The 21,948-nt window shown below is 52.1% G+C and overlaps 2 protein-coding genes across 4 annotated transcripts in view; one reads left to right on the top strand and one right to left on the bottom strand.

Moving 5' to 3' along the window:
* Positions 1-5,879, top strand: part of LOC129485985 (SUMO-interacting motif-containing protein 1-like) — a 61,783-nt gene extending 55,904 nt beyond the window's left edge. Inside the window, 2 exon segments of the mRNA XM_055285188.2 lie at positions 176-209; positions 1,285-5,879. Of these exon segments, the coding sequence (XP_055141163.1) occupies positions 176-209; positions 1,285-1,541 (291 nt within the window). The 3' untranslated portion in view covers positions 1,542-5,879.
* B4GALT7 (beta-1,4-galactosyltransferase 7) lies at positions 363-20,914 on the bottom strand. 3 transcript variants are annotated; one of them, XM_063642584.1, is made up of 6 exons: positions 20,742-20,914; positions 16,145-16,507; positions 13,114-13,339; positions 12,014-12,097; positions 11,621-11,725; positions 363-1,758 (listed from the first exon to the last, which is right to left on the bottom strand). In XM_063642584.1, the coding sequence occupies exons 1-6, from the start codon at positions 20,789-20,791 to the stop codon at positions 1,729-1,731; spliced, it is 858 nt and encodes a 285-aa protein (XP_063498654.1). In that variant the 5' UTR covers positions 20,792-20,914; the 3' UTR covers positions 363-1,728. The 3 variants fall into 3 exon arrangements, with proteins under 3 accessions (XP_063498654.1, XP_055141171.1, XP_055141172.1); XM_055285196.2 differs by lacking the exon at positions 363-1,758 and adding an exon at positions 10,363-11,095 and having other exon boundaries at positions 20,742-20,912; XM_055285197.2 differs by lacking the exons at positions 363-1,758; positions 12,014-12,097 and adding an exon at positions 10,363-11,095 and having other exon boundaries at positions 20,742-20,913.
* Between the last annotated feature and the right edge of the window lie 1,034 nt (positions 20,915-21,948).

Here is a 21,948-nt window from a genome sequence, read left to right as displayed (position 1 = left end):
GAGAATTACAGAAGGGAGGCGTCCACCGTCACCCTTGCTTGGAATGCAGCCCTCCAAGACCTGGTCTTACTATTTTTAAGAGGGCTGATGATCCAACTTTCTTTTTTTTTTTAATTCATAGTTTTTTTATGTTTTTCACATCTTTATTTTTATGTGTTTGTTTTTATTTCTATAGGTTTTGGGGGAACAGATGGTGTTTGGGTACATGGGTAAGTTCTCCAGTGGTGATTACTAAGATTTTGGGGCACCCATCACCCGAGCAGTGTACACTGTACCCAATGTGCAGTCTTATCCCTCGCCTACCTCCCACCCTTCCCCCTGAGTCCCCAAAGTCCACTGTATCATTCTTATGCCTTTGCATGCTCATAGCTGAGCTCCCACTTATATGTGAGAATATACATTTGGTTTTTCATTCCTGAGTTACTTAGAATAATGAAATCCCCACACACCTAGGTTCAGGGCTCCTCCCCAGGGAACTTCTGAGGTATGGGGAGTCACAGGAGAAAAGTTAGGAAACTCTGGCCTCCATCCCATCCCTGTAGCAGCCAAAGTTCTTAGGGATTTAGAGTCAATTTTCTTTTGTCCTTTCTAAGAATTGACATCATTGGTCTCATCTTGACTTGCTTCAAGCCCTACTGATGAACCTTTGACAGAGTCATCCCCCGAATCTGACTCTTCTCCATTTTTCCAGAAAAGGGATTAGATAGGAAAGCCACATATCCAGGGGCCTGCAGCCTGTGACTTCAGAACTGGAAGTCTAAACCCTACAGCCCCTTCTTCTTCTGAGCCACCTACTATTGTTGCAGAATTGTGTGACTGAGTGTTGTCTCCTTAAAACAACTGTAAACTCTGAGTGCAAGGATTGTATTAGTCAGAGTAAAGCTATGCTGCTATAACAAATAGTCCCTACATGCAAAGGTTCAATACAGTAGATGTTTATTTCCTGCCTACAAGGCAGTCTTCAGCATGTGTATGTTCATGTGGTCATTCAGGGATCCAGGCTCCTTGTGTTTTCTGGCTCCACCTCACCCTAGTTCCTAATCATCATCCACATCCAGCTGATGGAAGGGAAAATAGCGTGAGGTGTGTTCCCAGGAGGCTTTGCATGGGTTAGACCTGGAGGGCAAACACATCACGTCTGCTCATGTTCCATCTGGAAAAACATATTTGAGTTGCCACAGCAAATTGCAAGTGAGAATGAGAGATGGAGTTCCCTGTGTCTCCAAGAAGGGTATGACTTTGGCAGAGCAGCTCTTCTGTTCCCTGACTTCTCTTTCTCCCCAGAACCCAGCACTGAGAGGGACCATCAGAGGATGTTCCATGAGAACTTGGTGAGGGTTGTGGAGAGGTTGGCTGCTGCTTCTCCATCTTCATACAGATGTCCAGACAGGGGACCAGAGGTCTCAGGGCTGAGCTCTACCTGGAAGCCCCTCACGTCTGTAGCCATCAAACCTCCAGATAAGACAAGCCCTGAAGCATTTTGGTTGCATCAGAAAACAGATGGAAGGCCAGTCTTCACAGATGGATACACCTCATCCTAGCTTCCACCAACAGAGGTTGCATCTGTGCAGAAATTCATCCCAGAGCACCAGGCAGGTGGGTGTCAACTCCTGCTGAGATTTCGCTGTATCAGGAAATTCATGCATCTGGTGCAACTGTCCCGGAGTGGCTCTGACAGTCCAGGCCTGGGCAATGGAGACACTGATGACAGCCATGAGCAGAGTGGTTTTAGTAGAAGTGGCAGAGACAAAAGCCAGGCTAGAGGAGTTTAAGGAGGGAACAGAGGTAAGTAAGCTAGAAATGAACTTTTCCAGTCACTTGGAAAAAATAAGACCAAAGATGATTATGCACATCACAACTGATACACACACACAGCCCAGGGTCAGGTTCCCTCCTCTCTGGAACCCCTGATTCCTGCTGGTGCTGTTTTATCTCCCCAGGTAGCCACCGTGTCTTTATCTCCCTCCAGAGAAGCAGCGTGCTCCAGACTCTGGTGCACTGGAGGCAGGAGACAGCTGCAGGTGGTGGTGTGCTCTGGAAGAGTAGAAACAGAGACCCCTCATAGATACCCTGTCTTCAAAATAGACCTAGGCTCTTCACCCCACCACCCCTGCCACCACCCCACCCAAGCCACTGCAGTGTCTTGCCCAGACAAGGGGTATAGCCAACTAACTGATCCCTCAGATCTTGCCCTGGTCCCCCTAACTCTTTATATGGCAGCTTTCTCCATCTTAGCACTTTGGGAGGCCGAGACAGGTGGACTGCCTAAGCTCAGGAGTTCGAGACCAGCCTGGGCAACATGGTGAAGTCCAGTCTGTATTAAAACTATAAAAAATTAGCTGGGCATGGTGGTGCGCACCTCTAATCCCAACTACTGTGGAGGCTGAGGCATGAGAATCGCTTGAACCTGGGAGGCAGAGGATGCAGTGAGCCGAGATGGTGCCACTTCACTCCAGCCTGGACAACAGAGCAAGACTCTGTCTAAAACAACAACAACAAAAAAAAATGAAAGAAAGAAGGAAGGGAGGGAGGGAGGGAAAGAAAAAGAAAGGAAAGAAAGAAGGAAGGAAGGAAAGAAAGAGAAAGAGAAAACACTATAACAGAGATGATGAAGGCCTTTGATGGGACCATCAGTAGACTGGACATAAATGAGGAAAAAATCAGCCTGAAGATATGTTAATAGAACCTTCCCAAACTGTAATGCAAAGAAAAAAATGGGGAAAAAAAAATTATACAAGAACTGTGGGACATTTTCAAAAGGTATTGTATATGCACAATTGAAACACCACAAGGAGAAGAAAGGGAGAACAGAGCAGAAGAATCATGAAAGTTATAATGGCTCCCAATTTTCCAAAAGTAAAGGCAGACACCAAGCCACAGATCCAGGAAGCTTAGAGAACACCAAATAGGATAAATACTTAAAAAAAAATCAACACCTACATATATTCAAACTGTAGAAAACCAAAGACAAACACAAAATCTTCAAAGAAGCCATAGAAAAAAACCCAGCTTGCTTATATAGGAAACGAATAAGAATTACAGCCTTCTTGTCAGACACCACGCAAGCAAGAAGAGAAAAGGGTGAAATATTTAAAGTGTTGAAAGAGAAAACTGGCTGGGCGCAGTGGCTCACGCCTGTAATCCTAGCACTTTGGAAGGCCGAGGTGGGTGGATCACGAGGTCAGGATTTCAAGACCATCCTGGCTAACACGGTGAAACCCCGTCTCTACTAAAAATACAAAAAATTAGCCAGGCGTGGTGGCAGATGCCTGTAGTCCCAGTTACTCAGGAGGCTGAGGCAGGAGAGTGGCGTGAACCCAGGAGGTGGAGCTTGCAGTGAGCCGAGATCGCGCCATTGCACTCCAGCTTGGGCGACAGAGCAAGACTCCGCCTCAAAAAAAAAAAAAAAGAAAACCCCATCAACCTAGATTTCTATATCCAGCAAAAGTATCCTTCAAAAGTGAAGAAAACATTGTGTATGTAAAGGCTACAGAATGGTGGATTTTATGATGGTTTAAAAATGGTGACATCCATGTTATAGAAATTTTTTGCTCTCACGAAAAGAATGAAAGAGAAACAAAAACTTTTTGAGGGCCAGGCACAGTGGCTCACACCTGTAATCTCAGCACTTTGAGAGGCCAAGTCAGGAAGATCACTTGAGCCCAGGAGTTTGAGACAAGCCTGGGTGACATAGTGAGACCCCAGCTTTACAAAAAAACTAAAAATTAGCTGAGTGTGGTGGCATGGTCCTGTAGTCCCAGCTACTTGGGAGGCTGAAGTGGGATCCTTTGAGCCTGAGAGGTCGAGGCTGCAGTGAACCATGTTTGGCCACTGCACTGCAGCCTGGGTGACAGTCAAGACCCTGTTTCAAAAAAAAAAAACTTTCTCAGACAAGCAAAAAAATGAGAGTTATTGCCAGCCAATCTGCCCTACAAAAACAGCTCTTAAAGGAGAAGGGAAGAGATATAGGTTAGAAACCCAGATCCACATAAAGAAAGGAAGTGTCAGGAAAGGAGTACATGAAGACAATAGACAATCTTTTACATTTCCTATTCTTAGTTGATCTAGTAGGTAAATGCCTGATTAAAGTAATAATAGCAACACTGTGTTGGGGTCCATAGTAAAGGATAGGTGAAATCAAGAATAGCACTCTTACAAGGGTGAGGAGAGAGGAACTGGGAATACTCTGCTAGAAGACACCTGCACTGCCCATGAGGCAGTAAAGTGCAATTTGAAAGTGGATGTTGATTAGTTGCAAAGCTATATTGCGAACTCTAGGGCAATGAATTAAAATGTTTTGAAAGAAGTATAATTATAATGCTAGAAAGTAAAAAGAGTGGAATCATGTAAAATTCTCAGTTAAACCAGAAAAGACAGAAAAAGAAGGGAAGGTAAGAAAAACAAGGACAAGTGCACCTGCTAGAAAATAGCTGCAGACATGGTAGATATTAATCCAACTATCTCAATAATCACTTTAAATGTGAATGGCGCTAAAAATACCAACTAAAACACAAAGACTGCCAGTAGATTAAAAAAAAAAAAGACCCAATGATATGTTGTCTGTAAAAAAAACCCATTTTAAATATAAAGACACAAATAGTATAAAAATAAAGGTATGAAGAAAGATATACCATGTTAATACTAATCAAAAGAAAACTGGAGTAGCAGTATTGATATCAGATAAGGCAAACTTCAGAGGGAGAAAAATGATCAGGGATAAAGAGGGCCATTATATAATAAGAGGGTCAATACTCCAAGAAGACGTTGTTAAATCCTTAATGTGTATGCACCTAACAACAGAGCATCAACGTGTGTGAAGCAAAAACTAATAGAATTGCAAGAGAAATAGACAAGTCCACTATTATAGTTGGAGACTTCAACACTCTTCTATCAGTAATTGACACATTTAGCAGGCAAAAAAATCAGTAAGAATATAGCTGAACTGGACAATACTGTCAAGCCACTGAATCTAATTGACATTTATAGTATACTTCATTCAATAGCAACAGAGTACATATTCTTCTCAAGCTCACATGAAACATTCACCAAGATAGACTACATACTTGGCCTTAAGATACACCTTACAAATTTCAAAGAATACAAACCATATAAAGTGTGCTCTCAGAGGAAATTAAACAAAATCAAAAACAGAAAGGTAGATGGGAAATCTCAAAATAACTGGAAATTAAACAAAACACTTCTAGATACCACATGGGTCAAAGAAGAAGTCTGAACAGAAATTTTAAAATATTTTGAACTAAATAAAAATGAAAATACAATGTATCAAAATTTATAGGAAGCAGTGAAAGTAGTGCTTGGAGATAAATTATAATATTGAATGCATATATTAGAAGAGATTAGAAAGATTTAAAATTCATAATCCAAGTTTCCATCTTAGGAAACTAGAGAAGAAAGATCAATGTAAGCCTAAAGCAAGCAAAAGGACAGAAATAAAAATTATAGTAGAAATCAATAAAATAGGAAACAAGAAACCAATAGAAAAATTCAAAGTAAAAATGTGCTAATTTGTGCAGCAGCAATAGAAAAAAGAAACAAAAACAGTACTTTGACAGGTCAGTAAAATTTGTAAACCTCTAGCTAAGCTAACTAAGAAAAAAAGAGAAAACACAAATTGCTGATAACAGAAATGAGAAAGGGGTCATCACTATTGATCCTAAGGACATTAAAAAGATAACAAAAGAATATTATGAGCAACTCTGTACCCACAGATTTGATAGCTTAGATGAAACAGATCAATTTCTTGAAAGACACAAACAACCAAAACTCACACAGGGAAAATAGATGATCCGAATAGGCCTATATCTATTATGGAAATTGACGAATTATGGAAATCAATAAACAACCTTGCAAACAAGAAAGCACCAGACCCAGTGGTTTTGTTGTCAAATCTAGCGAACATTATGGAAGAAATGGTACCAATTCTCTACATTCTCTTCCCAAAAAATAGAAGTGAAGGGAATACTTCCTAACTCATTTCATGAAGTTAGCATTTCCTGTATCAAAATCAGACAACGTTGGAAGAAAGGAAAACTACAGACCAATACCTCTCATGAACATAGATCAGCGGTGTCCAACCTTTTTGGCAACAGGGACCAGTTTCATGAAAGATAATTTTTCCATGGGACATGGTGGGTGGGGCAGATGGTTTCGGGATGAAACTGTTGCACCTCAGATCATCAGGCATTAGTTAGATTCTCATAAGGAGCTTGCAACCTAGATCCCTCATATGTGCTGTTCACAATAGGGTTCACACTCCTGAGAATCTAATGCTGTTGCTGATCTGACTAGAGGCAGAGCTCAGGTGGCAATCCTGGCTCACCTCCTGCTATGTGCCCTGATACTGACTGTTACTAGTCCCAGGCCTGGGGGTTAGGGATCCCTGATATAGATGCAACTATTAGCAAAATATTAGCACATTGAATTTATGAATAAATGTGAATCTGTGAATACACCACAATTTAACAGGGTTTATTTCATATGTGCAAAACAGGTTTCACATTTAAAAAACCAACATAGTCCAGGTGTGGTGGCTCACGCTTGTAATTTTAACACTTTGGGGGGCCAAGATGGGCAGATCACCTGAGGTGAGGAGTTCAAGACCAGCCTGGCCAACAAGGCGAAACCCTGTCCCTAAATACTAAAAATACAAAAATTATCTGGGCTTGGCGGTGCACGCCTGTAGTCCCATATACTCGGGAGGCTGAGGCAGAAGAATCACTTGAACCCGGGAGGCAGAGGTTGCAGTGAGCCGAGATTGCGCCACTGCACTCCAGCCTGGGCGACAGAGCGAGACTCCATCTCAAAAGAAAAAAAAATTACTGTGCCTAATAGCTCCCTCAGCTACAATCCACTGCTGTTACACTGGAGCCCCGTTGATGTAGTGGCAAGATTTAGGAAATGGGGAAGCACGTTTCTAATTTTATGATTAAATCTTGGTCTTTTAGTGCATCCGTATCCTTGGTGTCTTCATAGGTGTCTTAGCTTTGTCCCACCTCCTTAGGTGAGACAGGAAGGCTAGAGGCGGCTGGAGCTGGGTGACTGTTGTAGGGCCTCAGTAAGACAGGCTCTTCTCGGTGTTTTTATTATATTTATTTATTTAGAGACGGAGTTTTGCTCTTGTTGTCCAGGGTGGAATGCAATGGCGCGATCTCAGCTCACTGCAGCCTTCTGCCTCTAGGGTTCAAGCGATTCTCCTGCCTCAGCATCCCGAGTAGCTGGGATTACAAGTGCCCGCCACCATGCCCGGCTAATTTTTTTTATTATTTTTAGTAGAGATGGGGTTTTGCCAAGCTGTTTACATGTTGATGCTGAAACTGAAAGTTGCTTTTCTGTTTTTTTGTTTTGTAAAATATGTTCTCAAGGCATGACGGCTGAGATAGCAAAAAGGCCATGTGTCCGTCCATTTGGCCTTTTGGGAAACAGTCTGCAGTGGAGTCTACCCTCCGTGAAGGGAAGGCCTGATGGCGTCTGGTTCATCCTGCTAGGGAGGACTCCTACTGGCTCTGGGGGCTTAGCATCTCCACCCCCACTCCCCTGCCTCATTCTGGCTTCACCATCTCTCCCTTGGACTGGGCTCTCTCCTTCCTCAGACTCCACCCTGCAGTCCACCTGGGTCCCCCAAAGGATCTTTGTTATCCCCCAAAGGATGTGTTTCATAGAACACAGGTAAGTGTTCAAAAGTTCTCCCCTGGCCGGGCTCACACCCGTAATTCCAGCACTCTGGGAAGCTGAGGCGGGCAGAATGCAAACATAGTGAAACCATCTCTCTACTAAAAAAATACAAAAAATTAGCCAGGCGTGGGTCCCGCATGCCTGTAATCCCAGCTACTCCGGAAGCTGAGGCAGGAGAATCTCAAACCCGGGAGGCAGAGGTTGCAGTGAGCCGAGATCGCGCCACTGCACTCGAGCCTGGGCAACAGAGTGAGAGAGGCCCTGTCTCAAAAAGAACAAAAACAAAAGTTCTCCCATGCTTGAAACTCCTCAAAACCCCTGCACCCCTAGAATAAAGTACAAGTTGCTTAGTGTGGCATTCACAGATCCTCATGACTCACCCCAGCCTTCCCTCGGCTGCCCGCCTCCCCACTTCTGCACAGTATCATGGGTGTCAGGAACACTCAAGCTGCTCCTGGGTACCTGACACACATGCTTGCTCCAGGCGCTCTGCCTTTGCACATGATGATCCCTTCCCTTTCCTGCTGACAAATTCTCCACCAGCAAGACTTTGCCTCCTCGGGGAAGCCTTCCCCAAGCACTCCACACAGCTCTCATTTACGGTGCCACACTCTGGGTCCCACTAATGCCCCATCAGTGCTCCTCAGCACCCAGCAGCAGAATCCCTGTCTTCCTCGGGGCAGCGGAGCCTGAGGCAGATCCTTTGCACCTCCACCATGGCCCTGTTTTCCTCTCAGCCCTCCCCATCTGCCCTTTCCAGCAGGGGAGAGGAGGGAGGCCTGCGGGGAAGGAACACCTGCTCATGGGCACCTGCTATACAGGGCAAAGGGGAAGAAACCTGGCTCTGAAAGTGGATTCCAGGGGTTCCCAATTCCGGCCCCCCATCCCGTACAGCTCTGGGACCTTGGGCAAGCTACTTGCCTGCCTGTGCTTTGCCTTCCTGATCTACAGAACCAGTGAAATTAGGACCCAGCTCTTAGGTAGGGAGGCCTAAGTGAAATGCAGTGTGAAGAATTTTGTATCTGGTGAATGTTCAACAAGGGATGGTTATTATTATTGCAACCACCACCTCACTGGCCAAGCACTGCCAGGTGCTTCTACATCCTGGGTAGGTTTCGGCCACGCCCTGGCCAGCGAGGCAGGGATGTCAAGTCCATTCCACGAAGGAGGCAAGTGGGGCACTGAGGCGGCACAGGACTGCCACTTCTCCTCGCCACCCATGGCTCAGGTGTCTCCCACTCTCCTGGAGGGTAGTGGGGGCCCAGGATGCAGAGTGAGGGGAGCTGCAGATTTGGAATGTGTCAGGCCCAGCCTGGAGTGCCCAGCACAGCCTTGAAGATGGAGGTGGGAGCAGCACAGCCTTGAAGATGCAGGTGGGGGTGGCAGTCAAGGGAAGTAACAGGCTGCAGGGCTAGGGATGCACCCAAGCCCAGGTGTCAGCTGATCTCACAAGGCGGAGGGACCTTCGCTTTTCTTCTGCTCATTGCACTCCCCCAGTGCAGGTGGAAAGGAAGGAACCTCCATTTTCTGAGGTCTTCCTATGTGACAGGAGAGTGCAGAGCTGAGAGCTTTGATATTACACCTGTTCCCACCAACTCCCAAGAGCTGATGTTACTTCCCGGTGTCCATGTCAGTCCAAGATGAAGCAGCTGGGATTGTCCAGGGAACTGGCACAGTCCCCTCTCCACCACCCTTGCACTAGAGTCGAGGCCTGTCTGCCCATCACAATAGTGGGTGTGGCTGAATCGATGGGCAAGGTCAATTTAGGATCACAAAGACCCTGGACTAAATAAACACCTGAACCTGAAGCTTTACCCCAGCCCTTTCTGCTTAAATCCCTTGGCTTACACACAGGTTACACAGTGCGCAACCCACACAACTGCACACAGCAGCCCTGATCATCCTCAGAGGAGAAGTCTTTTGAACCAGAGCTGTGGATTCTACCTTCCTGAGCTCTGGGACCACAATCCCTTCCTTCAGGACTCCAGGTGTCCCGGTGTTAAAACAAACCCACATTACTGGGGCCTGACGGTCTCCTCTGCCTTCTGCCTTGCATCTTTGGCAGCCAAATGCCTTGGAGTGGCCTACATGCAGGGTCCCTTGCCTCCCACTCTCATGGGCTCTGGGCTTCCCTCTGAGTGATTCCCCCGAGAGCACTCCCCAGTTCCATGTCTTCTCACTGCTCCTGGGCATTCGGTGACCACTGTAATCCCTCTGTGCTGAGGGAACACCACAGGGATCCTCCCACTTCTCCCCTTCTCCTCCCTGCTCAGGCCGTGACCCAAGGTACTGGCTGAGTGTTCTGCCTGCCTCTCTCCAGTCCTGTGGGTGAATCTCCTCAGCCACTCTCCCTCCTCTGTGTCTCAGTGAGGCTGGAGGAAGCTTACCCAGAGAGAGCCTGAAGGTGGTCAGAAGGGCATTCAGGGGGCTGTCCAGAAGCCTTGGTGGGGTGGAGGTGATACAGGAACCCTCACGCCTTTGGCTTCTCCTCCCCCATGGACTTGTCGTCCCAGCCCCACCCCAATTCCTGGCCAGCTTGTAACTCACCCCTCCCCTTGCTCCTCAGCCAAAAGTGACATGTGAGCGGTCCACGACACATTTTTTCTGGCCTGCCATACTTTTTTAAAGTTTCATTTAGGTGCTATCATTTAAAAAATCAGAAGATACCACTTAAGAATCCAGCATTCTAGTTTCTTTCGAAAAATCAGAAGATCTGGCCACACTAGGCCCACATTGCGGCACAGCAACAACCAGCTAGAGCGGTGCTGGCTATTCCCCTCTGTGGGGCTTGTGCTCTGGTTTCTGAAGTTCTAACCCTCCCAGGCCCAACTGCCACCTACGCCAGCTGCATGGCCCCTACGCTGTGTCTCTGCACGAGGCAGCCCAGCAGGAAGGAACAAAAGTGGGGTTGATGAGAGGTTGTCCTGTTCAGCCCTCCCCACTGCCCACAGGCCTTGGCACGTGAAGGAGGTCAGAGTAGGGTGAGCAGGAAGGCAGGGGGGATCCCAGACAGGACACACCCCAGCCTCTCTCTGATCACTGTGCATGGCAAGCAGCATCCCAGGCACCCCACGTGTCCTGGCCCAGCCCAAGCCTGCCTTGGCAGCCGGGTGGCTGCAATTGCGTAGCTTGCTGTCTTGGTCCTGGCCACTCCACATCCTGTCAGAGCTGGCCCGCGACCTGAGGCCTTGTCCTGAGCCTGAGCAATGTGGCCTGTAGGTACAGGCTTCCTCACTGTCCATCCAACTCAGCTGAATGTGCACCAGGGTGTGGCGGTCTTGTCACAGTCCAACATGATGTTGAGGACAGTGCAGGGGGCCCCGGCCACAGACAGGGCAGTGCGGGAAGCCACATGGTACTTCACAGTGTTGAGGCCTCCCTCCCTGTCCACCTTGAACTGCTCCTGGGGAGGAAGGGAGGAAAGAGCACGGACTCAGGGCTGCATGGGTGCCAGCTACCCACTGACCCCACACAACCTCGCCATCAGAGGTCCTGTGGTCCCCACTGGAGAGGAAGAACCCATAGCTCAAAGCAGTGAAGCCTCTTGCCCAGGGCTGTGCCCCACTAGGAAGCAGGAGAGCCAGGGTCTCCTGTTGGATGTATATGCCTCCTAGAGAAGGGGCTGTTTGAGGGTGGGATCCCTGCATCCCGGGTGTGGCTGGGATTCTGGCACCTTCAGCTATGCCTCCCCCACCCCACCCTGCCAGCCTGCATGGACCCTGAGGTCTGGGCTGACCCACAGTGCCCAGGGTGCCCACAGCAGCCACCAGAGCAGGGCACGGTGCCCAAGCAGAATGCCCATCGACTGACCTGGGCCAAGCAGGGGAGGATGGGGCCATTTGGGCCAAGGAGAACTTGGTGAAAGCCCGGGCCTGCTGGCTCCCCATATCACCACCTATCCATCCCCGATGAGGAGCCCTGCCAGCACCTGTTTTTGAGCCGCGATGCGCTTCTGGTCCCTCTTCCGCCAGGCTGGGTCATGTAGGTGGCGAAATGTCTTGTACCCAGTTGTGATTCCCGAGGGGCGGAAAAGCTAGGGAGGTCCAAGGAAGTCGGGGTCAGGCTGCCCTTCCTGGAGCCCCAGCCCTCACCACCAGCTTCCCTGAGGTCCCACAGGAAGGGGCCTGCACTCCAGCCTGCAGGAGAGGAGACTGGGGCCCACAGAGCAAGGGGCTGGCTAGATGACCATGCAGGGCAGGGTTAGGGCAGGGATCAGAATCAGGGCCATCTCCAGACCCCGGGAGCTTCATCTGAGGAAACAGAAGAAAGTCTCAGGGCAGCCACCACAGCTGAGGTGGCGGCAGAGCCTGGGGAACCTCACCTGGAGCCCAGCTCCTTTAATGCGCCGGTAGAACTCGTCGTCCTCGCGGCCCCAGCCCCAGAAGCGGTTGGACATCCCATTGCACTGACACAGAGACAAGCAGCGTCACTCGGCCCATCTTCCCGGGTGGGGGGGCCTTTGGTCTCCTACCGCTCGGGAGTGCCTGCCCCTCTCCCCTGGCGCTTCTGAATAAGCCCCAGGTGCTTACAGGTTCCTCCACCTCTGCAATGCTGGGGGCGGCAGGAAGCAGCACATCCCAGTCCCTCTCCCGTTCTCATGGGGCTTTGAACCTGTGTGAGATGCTCATCTTCTCAAAAATGTCTGGCTGGCCAGAGGGGATCTCTTTGGGGAACTGTTAATGGGCAGAAGCGCCAGCTCCTACTTGATTTCTGCTTCCCCCATTCCCCTTTCTCCTGGTGGCCCTGCCCTCATCTCTTCCTGTGTGTGTGAGAGGGGTAGCAGGGTTCCATGACAGACACCCATTCTTGCACCTGGCTCAGGGGCTTCATTTACATAAAGCTGGCTCCTGCCATGGCCTGGAGAGGAGGAGACCCAGGCCCGAGCCACGTGGTTCTTCCTGCCTGACCGTCCACCAGCCAGTGACTGGCTGAGGGGTGGGCTCAGCACTCAAGCCAGCCAATCAACAGCCAGTGCAGCTCACTGCTGGACTCCTGACTGAGCTACGAGGGAAGGGCCCCATCTCCCACCAGACCGGGGCCTAGATGGATACAGACTGCAGTGACAACCACCACCTTGCCAATAAACCCAGTGCAGGGAAGGACAGCTGGGAGTTGGACAGAGAAACAGGGTCCTGGTGACACTGTCTGAGAGGTGGGCAAGGTGCACCTGATCCGCCCCCTACACTCTTCAACGTTAAGGGCCACTAACCACCCAGGTTTCTGAAGCCAGCTTGCAAGCAGTTCTGCTGCTGCGGCTGACTGGCTCGCCTGCTCTTCGCACTCTGGCTCTCCTAAGTTCTCCTGCTAGGCTGGGGCAGGGCTCCATCTGCTGGGCCCCAGAGGCACTACCCCATCCTTCCCACCACCTGCAGCCTGGAGGGAGCTCCCGGCTCTGAGCAGAGCAGGCTGTCCGGGCCTCACCAGCTGGTAGTGCTGCTTGGAGAGCAGCAGGATGCCGCCAACATAGGTCTTGTAGTGGTAGAGAGGGTGGAGCTCCGGGGAGGCCACGTGGAAGGGCCCAGCCTCAGGAAAGCCATAGTCCAGCTCCTCGTTGAGAGGGAGCAGGTCAACATCGTGCATGGCAATGTAGTCCGTGCTGTTGCTGCTCTCCAGGAAGCCCACATTGATGAGCGCCGCCCGGTTGAACCTGTGCAGGGTGGCCAAGGCTGGGCAGGGGCAGCACATGGGCTCACTGCCTGGGGCTCAGCACCCACCCGGGGGTCCCCATGGTGCCTATGCTGCCCTCTGGCCCAGCACTGACTTCACTCAGCCTGTGGGGCTGTCCCTCCACTCATCGCACAAATATTTACTAAGCACCCACTATGTGCCAGAAACCATTCAAAGCATGGGAGGTACAGCAGTGAAAAACCGGGCCCTGTTCTCAAGGAACTGAGACTCTAATAGAAGGAAACAGAAACTAACAAGCAAACACAAAGCGTGGCCGGCAGTGGTTAGTGCTGGGGGGAAAAGCGAAGCAGGCAAAGCGGGTGATCTTGCTGGGGGTGGAGGTGGCTCTTGTCCTCGATGGGGCCATCAGGGAGGGCCAGGGGAACTGAGTGACAGAAACCTGAAGGCCTGAAGAGATGACCCACCGGGCAGGGGTGCCTAGGGCTCTGCATAGGGGAGACGGCGCTGCCACGGCAGGAGGCAGGAGCAGACAACGGGCAGCTGGGCAGGGCGAGGGTGGAGGAGGGGATGTTGGGGGTGACACAGTGACTGCACAAGGCCCAAGGGCCACTGAAGGACGGGGCTTTGACTCGGGTAAGATGGGGTGCCATGGAGGCTCTGAGCAGGGTAGAGGTGTGCTGTGACTTATGCCTGGACAGGACCGCCCTAGCTGTTGTGCTGGGAGAGACTGTCAGAGCAGGGGTGAAAGCAAGGAGACCAGCTGGGAGACTATGGCAATGATTTAGGTGAGAGACCAAAAGATGAAGGTGGCCTAGCTCAGGAGGTGGCAGTGGCAACAGCGAGAAGCGGGCAGATTCTAGATGGATTTTGCTAACGAATAGGATGCGGTATATGACAGAGAAGGAGCGGCTGAGGACGACCCCCGGGCTTTTGGGCTTGAGCAATGGGAGCAAAGAGCTTCCATTCCCGTGGAGAAGAGGACAGAGCTACAGGTTTGGGGCAGGGCAGGCCACCAGCAATTCAGCTGTGATCACGGAAGCTTGCAGTAGCTCTGAGGCCACCACGTGGAGGGACTGTGTAGATGGCTGGGCTGTTGAGCCTGGAGTTCAGGAGAACTCCAGGGAATAGCCTCAGGAATCATCAGAGTAGAGACGTGGTTTAATGCTGGGAGATGACATGAGATGCCCCAAGGAACACCTGGAGTTAGAAAAGGGGGGGCTGCCAAAGCACCGAGTCCAGAGAAGCTGGACACAAAGACCAGGAGCTCCTCAACGGTGAGAGCTCGGGGAGACGAGCAGAAACCACAGACACAGGGGCCCAGCCAGTGCAGAGGGAGGACCAGAGGGTGCTGCCCCAAGCAGGGGCATTTTACAAAAGAAGATGCTGCTGGCAGGTCCACAGGATGAGGGCCCAGCACGGCCTCTGGACCAACAGAGTGGAGGTAGCTAGCTAGTGACCTCAGTGAGAGCTGCTCTGTGCCATGGTGGGTGCAAGAGTCTGAGCAGGAGGGGTTCAAGAGAGACGAGGGGAGAGAAAGGGAAGGAGGTCTGCCAGAAAGCAGAGAAGGGTAACAGCCTCGAGGGACGTGGGATCCAGGGAGTCTTTTTCCTTTGAGAGAGGAGCCACTTCAGGGTGTGTGTGCTCACGGGTATGCTCCAGGAGAGGAACGCTGATTGAGAGGGAGAGGAAGGGGCCAGCTGTGGGGTGGGGGGAAACACTGAGGGATGGGGATGGTGGCAGTCAGCCTGGGCAGAAGCTGGGACAGCCTTGAGTCCCTGTGCACAGAGGCTGGCAGGTGAGTCGTGGAGGGAACTGGGGAAAGTTCTCTTCCATTTCATTCTGTTTTCTGAAATTGGAAGCAAAGTCATCAGCTAAGAGTGAGGACGGGGGATGAGTGAGGAGAACAGATGGTTTTAAAGGCTGCAGTGGACAGACCAGAGGAAAGTGAGGCTCCCGGCAGGGCAGAGGGCCTTCCTCGCAGGGGGATCATGGGCGTGGGGACAGCAGCGTGGCCGCCTCACATGTCGTCTTTTCTCTCCATACCCTCCAGTGCCCAGGCACAGGTGTGGAGCAGACAGCTGGAGTAAATCAGGCTGGGATTACGCCAGCAGCAAGGGGCCAGAGGCTTAAGGGAGTGTGCCAGAGAGGATTTTAATGGCGGACCTTCGACTCCAGGTTGGGTAAGGAGGAAGTAAAGACAAGAAGGGTGGCAGGGAAAACGTGGGGGGATCTGGGGATCCGGATCCAGGGGACTTGAAAAGGTGGGAAGATCAGGCTGGTGGGGCTGAGAATCCATCTTCCAGTGGGAGTTACCTAGAGGGAAAGGAGGTTGGGGCTGGTGGGTGAGATCTCAGGCTGTGGTCATGGAAGGGAGCAGTTTTTGGTAAAGGCGGGGATTTTAGGATAACGCCAGACTGTGGGCAACTTTAAAGCCGTGGCCTTGACCCTCCCTTTCCCTAATCCCCGGGCCAATCCCCAGGGAGTCCTGTCTGGACTTCCTCACAGCACCTCTCTCTACCCACCCCCCACCATGCCATCAAGCCACTGTCATCGCAGACCACAGCAGTGACCACCTAACTGGTCTCCCTGCTTCTCCTCTTGCCCTGGTATAATCTGTTCCACATACAGCAGCCACAGTGAGCTTTTCAAAATGGAAATTAGATCAGGGCCCTCTCCAAAGATTCCTGTCACACCCAATGAGAGGGGTCTGCCATCTCCTGCCCTCCTGCCCCTGCCCCTGCCCCAGGTGGCCTCTCACAGGCCCTGAGAAGCCTGAGCCTAGGAAAGGGGTGCCGAGAGGGGAGAGGGTGGGGGCAGGCGCTACCTGAAGTGGTCCACCTGGTTGAGCACGTAGATGTGGTGGTGGATCTTCTTCCTGCTCAGGAAGCGGTGCATGTGGGGCACAAAGACCAGGAGCTCCTCAAAGCGTTCACGGAAGGGCACCAGCACTGCCAGGCGGTGGGGGCCCCAGGATGCATCTTCTTCCCAGTGCTCAGGGGGCGGCTCTGGGGGGCAGGCCCGGGTAGGGCCCGAGGTCTCCTGCCCTTGTCCCCTGACTGCCCGGGCCACGTCACCAGAGCAGCTGAGCTGCAGCCAGAGTAGGGAGAAGAAGCCCAGTGAGAGACAGGCCACGAAGAGGTGGAAGACGGAACATTTCCGAGGGAGGCCGCCGGAGAGCAACCTGGACCTGGGACAAGAGCAGGACAGGGTCAGAAGGGCAGGGCAGGGCTGGCCCTCTGACGGACCCTTTCTCTGGCCTCCCCACGAGGAGGCTGCACATAACTGGTCTACCCCAAGCACCTGGGAATTAGTACAAAAGCAACTTTAATGTTTTTGCTCATGCCACCACCATGCATCAGAATCCTGCTTACCTCTCTAGACCCAACCCATGCCACCCGCTCTTGGGAAGCCCTCTGAACCACTCCCAGTTCACAGAGCTGCCCCACCTCCTCAGTGCTCTCTTACTTTCTGTGACTGAGTTCTGGTCAGAGCTGCTCAGGGCAAGGATGAGGAGGCGCCTGTCACTTGTATGCGCTCCTCCCCACGACAGTGGCTCAATGTCCTGAGCCAATGACAGGAGTCCCCACCTTAGAGATGCAACCCACTGCTTTCCAAACCCACTCCCCTACAGATCCACCCCAGCAGAAACCGTGGCTCCATCCTGCTTCCAAGAATGACCAGAAAGGCCACCCAGACACGGGTGTGTGCTGGCATTAGTCCAGGTAAAATGACCAATGTTTACTCTGGGAAGATCAGACGTGCCCCCAAAGCAATGCAAGGCCCAAACTGTCAGTGGCAGTTCACTGAACGAGCCTCAAACCTTTAGTCCAAGAGGCAGCTCGTGATAAAAGATGGGAGACGGAGAGGGAAAGAAAGATGAGGGCTGGGTACAGCACAGGCACTGATTTCAGAAACTGGAAAAACAGCTGAACATCATAGACACTGGGGTGATGCCAGGAGACAGCCTTTTCGTTAGCAAATACAAAGAAACAGAATTCACCAGATTCCTTTGCCCTTCCTCTGGAAGTTCCTGAGTATGCTGAGACAGGAGCTGAGGAATCCATGAAGGGGGAAGCTTCCTCGGTACTCCCCCTACCTTCTCCCCAAAGTAATCTGCAAAGGAATCCACTTCACAATCTTAAGAGTCAGCGATTAGCTATCAGGTCTTATAAATTCTATCTCCTGGCCGGGCATGGTGGCTCATGCCTGTAATCCCAGCACTTTGGGAGGCTGAGGTGGGTGCATCACGAGATCAGGAGCTCAAGACCAGCCTGGCAAATATGGTAACACCCCATCTCTACTAAAAATACAAAAATTAGCTGGGTGTGGTGGTGCGCGCCTGTAGTCCCAGCTACTTGGGAGGCTGAGGCAGAAGAATAGCAAGAATAGCTTGAATCTGGGAGGCAGAGGTTGCAGTGAGCTGAGATCACACCACTGCACTCCAGCCTGGGCAACAGAGCGAGACTCCATCTCATAAATAAATAAATTCTATCTCCTAAGTCCCCCTCTGATCCTTCCTCACTCATCTGTTCCTTGCTCTGCTCAGACCCCTTCAATCTTCTTTTTTTTTTTTTTTTTTTTTTTTTTGAGACAGAGTCTCGCTCTGTCGCCCGGGCTGGAGTGCAGTGGCGCAATCTCGGCTCACTGCAAGCTCTGCCTCCTGGGTTCACGCCATTCTCCTGCCTCAGCCTCCGAGTAGCTGGGACTACAGGCGCCCGCCACCGCGCCCGGCTAATTTTTTGTATTTTTTAGTAGAGACGGGGTTTCACCGTGGTCTCGATCTCCTGACCTCGTGATCCGCCCACCTCGGCCTCCCAAAGTGCTGGGATTACAAGCGTGAGCCACCGCGCCCGGCAGACCCCTTCAATCTTCTGAATGACCCTCCTCTGTTTGCCAGACAAAGGCCAAGCCCTTTGGCCTGACAGTCAAAGCCCTCCATGACCTGGCCCCAACTCCAGGTGCTCCCAAGCCTTCGCCCCATGTTCTCATGCTGGGTGCCTCGGAGCTTCTCCACTTGATATATTCCCTCTTGCTCCAGCCCTCACACAGCCTGCTCCTTCTGCCTGAAGTGTCCTTCTTTATCTGCCTGAGGACCCCTGTTGATCCTTCAGAGCCAAACTCCAATGTCATGGCCAGCACTGCCCCCTGCCCCCATAACGCTCCCACTTTCGTATTCCTATGGCATCTTACTTCCCACTTTTTTATAATGCTTTGTGTCCTTGCTTCTCAGGCCGTGTCAGATTCTCATCTGTGGCCCCAGCACAGCAAGCACAGGCCAGACAGCAGAGAGCTTGCCAAGTGAGTTACAGAAAGGGTTAAAGCAGTCAAGGCATGCCTTAAGTCACACGCTAAAGCCAGACCAACTCCTCCCTTTTTCTAGAGAAACTGCCAACCTGGAAGCCAGTAGCCTTGAAGCCAGGCCCAGGTTCCACACGCAGCTGAGAGGTGGCCTGGTAGGATACCCTCCAGGCTTCTGACTTACCCCCCAGTATCCTGTGGTGGTGGATTCAGCTGGGGAGGAGCACAGCCCAGTCCTGAGAGTGGTCTGGGAAGGCTGGAACCTCTACAGATTCTCCCTTGCCCTCTGGGCTTTTTCTGGGGACAGGGTAGAGACTGGAGAGATGGATATGGGGTGATATCCCACCTTCAGGAGAAGAAGCAGTGACTATTATCCAGGGGAACAGCATGGACTGGGTACTCCGCGCACTTCCACACGCTATTCCCTCGGCCCTGCTCCCCTCTCCTATGAGGAGCACATCCCCATGGGCATCACCCTGTGCTCTAAGAGCACAAACCGCTGAGCAACTGAATTGAACCCAGAGTCCCAACTCCTCAGGACAGTGGACACTGAGAACAATTGCTCCTGGTGCTCCCAGGTGGCAAGCCAGATTTGCAGTCCCAGCGGCTCCCAGGCCCAGGCCACCCTGGCTCTGAGGGGCAGGCCAGAAGCAGCTTTGTCTCCCTCATCAATCACTGCCCGAGGCTAGTAAGAGGCAGATTCAAACCCAGGCAGGCTGGCTCCAGAGCCTACACTAGATAGCTACACTAGTCTGCATCAGTTGCGTGGATCTTTGCACCACCCGTGTCAAAAGCACAGAATTGACATCAGTAAATTTCTCTGGAAACAGCTATGGAAAGGGATCAGGAAATAGAAAAGCTCCTCTATTACCTTTCCTTTCTTGTCTCATACAAACCTTCATACTACAAGGTTTGAATCCTCAGCTGCTCTGGTTACAGCTCCTCAAAACTGCAAAGGTAACTGGAAGACAACTGGCATCTCCTCTTGTGCTAGGCAGTGCCATGGTCTTTACATGTATGCTGTCCTTTAATCCTCACACAGCCCTGCAGAGTCAGTACTGTGATAACTGTCTCAGCGATGGAAAGGCTGCGGTCAGAAAGATGCAGGGGTCTCTGCTCACATAATTAAGGAGGACTCCTGCCCAGGTCGAACTCTAGTCCACGCTATTATATTCCTGTCTTCTCCTTTCAACACCAAGTCTGAAAAATCCCCAGAAGTACAAGTCGTGGCCACTAAATTCCAGAATCTTATGGCACCTGACGGACTTAAGAAACACGAAGGAAATGAGGTGTCATTCACCAGGAGGAGATCCAGTCGTGTTCTGTGAGAAGACTTACAGGGACACATCTCAAGTGCCCCCCAAATGGAGGCAGTCAAATCGCTTTCCCCATTCTGCTTTAGTGAGAAACAAAATTAGCTGAGGTGTGGGCCAAGCTCACATCTTTCACGTAGGGCCAATACAGCTGCACAGGAAATGGACTAATGCGTGTATAAGGAGTGTCTAGTACGTGCCAGGCAGTGACCAGCCAGGCAGAGCACGGAGCTTCTGTCTGGTGGGTTCTGCTGGTGGCCTGCGAAGGATGGGGGGAAAGTGTTAAGGAGGAAGGGTAGGGTCTGAGGTATATGGATGTGATGAGGAAGGCAGAGACCAGAGAAACGGAATACGTGCCCTCAGGCATCAGAGACAAATTGAGAAACACAAATCCATGGTGAGAGGTCAGCGGAGTCAGAGACCCGCAAGCAGATAGAGGGAGGCCGGTGGAGAAACACAGACACAACGAAACACAGAACGAGAGAGACTAGCAAAGAGGGGATCAGAAACTCACAAAGGGAAGTCAATGAAGAAATACGGACCCACGGGCGGGGGGGAAGGTGCTGGGGGAAGAACGAGTGCCGCGGAAAGGGAGAGAGGGGGCGGGGAGTGGCGGAGGGCGGGAGAGGCAGAGACCCACACGGACAGAAACCGGAACAGAGCGCCCGGGACCCACAGGGAGAACCACACGCCGTCACAGAGACCCGCAGACATGGAGACGTGATGGCCTCGGGTTCCCAGATTCCGCGGGCAGCCGAGAAAGGAGCGGCTCCCGGGAGGACGGGGCCCGGGCCGACCGCCGCCGCTCACCTGCCGTCCTCCCAGGGAAGCTGCGCCGCTTTCCTCCGCGAAGGGAACATCGTGCGGAGAGGCGGCGGCGCATGGGGCAGGCGCTCGCAGCCCGGCCGGCCCGGCCTCCCGGGCCTACGCGGCGCCTCCGCCTCCCGCTCCGCCCAGGCCTGTCCGCCCCGCCCCCCGGTCCGCCGGGTCCGCCGCTCCGGCCGCGCCGCCAGCTCCCGGAGCCGCCGCCTCCAAGGTTCTGCTTGCGAGCAGCGCGAGCGCGCCTCCCTCTCTGGGCGGCTCCTTCCTAGCCGCCCCGGGACCCGCCTGACAGCCCGAGAAACTGAAGTCCAGAGGCCTAGGACCTCCCAACAAATCACTGGGCTGGGACTGGACCTAAGAGTCCAGACTCCCAAACCAGCGCTCGGGGAGAATCTGCGTCTCCGTCCTCTTCCCGAGGGGAGGCGGGAGCGTCCCGGGGTCCCCGTCTCGGCCCAGGCGGCGCGTTCTCCGCGCAAGCTTGGAGGGGCAAAGCCAAGCTCACGGCTCGGCGCTGAGTTCAGCTGACAGCCCGCGCAGGCGTTAGGAGCCGAGCTCTGAAGACAAGTTGACTGAATTTGAAACCCAACTCTGCTCACGCCTGTAATCCCAGCACTTTGGGAGGCCGAGGCGGGCAGATCACGAGGTCAGGAGATCGAGACTATCCTGGCTAACACGGTGAAACCCCGTCTCTACTAAAAACACAAAAAATTAGCCGGGCGTGGTGGCGGGTGCCTGTAGTCCCAGCTACTCGGGAGGATGAGGAAGGAGAATGGTGTGAACCCGGGAGGCGGAGCTTGCAGTGAGTCGAGATGGCGCCACTGCACTCCAGCCTGGGCGACAGAGCGAGACTCCGTCAAAAAAAAGAAAAGAAAAAGAAACTCGACTCTTCCAATTCAGCTGTGTTTTGACCAAGCCACATCTCTGCATCTGTTTCCTCACCTGGGTATATCAATGGCTCCTATTCTATATGGTAGCTGTGGGGATTCAAGGAGAAAGTGCAAACACTTGTGCAGCGCTAGGCACACAGTTCAACGCCATATAAATGACAGCTGTCATTCAGGAAAAGGGTACTTTGGTGGAGCTGAGAACTGAAGAAGGGAATAGGAGACTGAGTTCCCATATCTGCCCCGTCAGCGTGGTAATTTAACCATCCCCCTCACCCCCAGCCCCCCCACCCCTCCTGCTAGCCTCCTAC

This window comes from Symphalangus syndactylus, chromosome 7, assembly GCF_028878055.3.
Source record: "Symphalangus syndactylus isolate Jambi chromosome 7, NHGRI_mSymSyn1-v2.1_pri, whole genome shotgun sequence".
Lineage (NCBI taxonomy): Eukaryota > Metazoa > Chordata > Mammalia > Primates > Hylobatidae > Symphalangus > Symphalangus syndactylus.
This window is presented reverse-complemented; position numbering and strand designations above follow the sequence as displayed.

Bases quoted from the DNA above. Each gene is read 5' to 3' on its own strand.
- B4GALT7 (XM_055285196.2), bottom strand. From the start codon at position 20,791: ATGTTCCCTTCGCGGAGGAAAGCGGCGCAGCTTCCCTGGGAGGACGGC. The intron at 16,508-20,741 runs GTGAGCGGCGGC...CTCTTGTCCCAG, and splicing joins CTTCCCTGGGAGGACGGCAG to GTCCAGGTTGCTCTCCGGCG. The intron at 11,096-11,620 runs GTGCTGGCAGGG...CTTCCTCCCCAG, and splicing joins GCATCGCGGCTCAAAAACAG to GAGCAGTTCAAGGTGGACAG.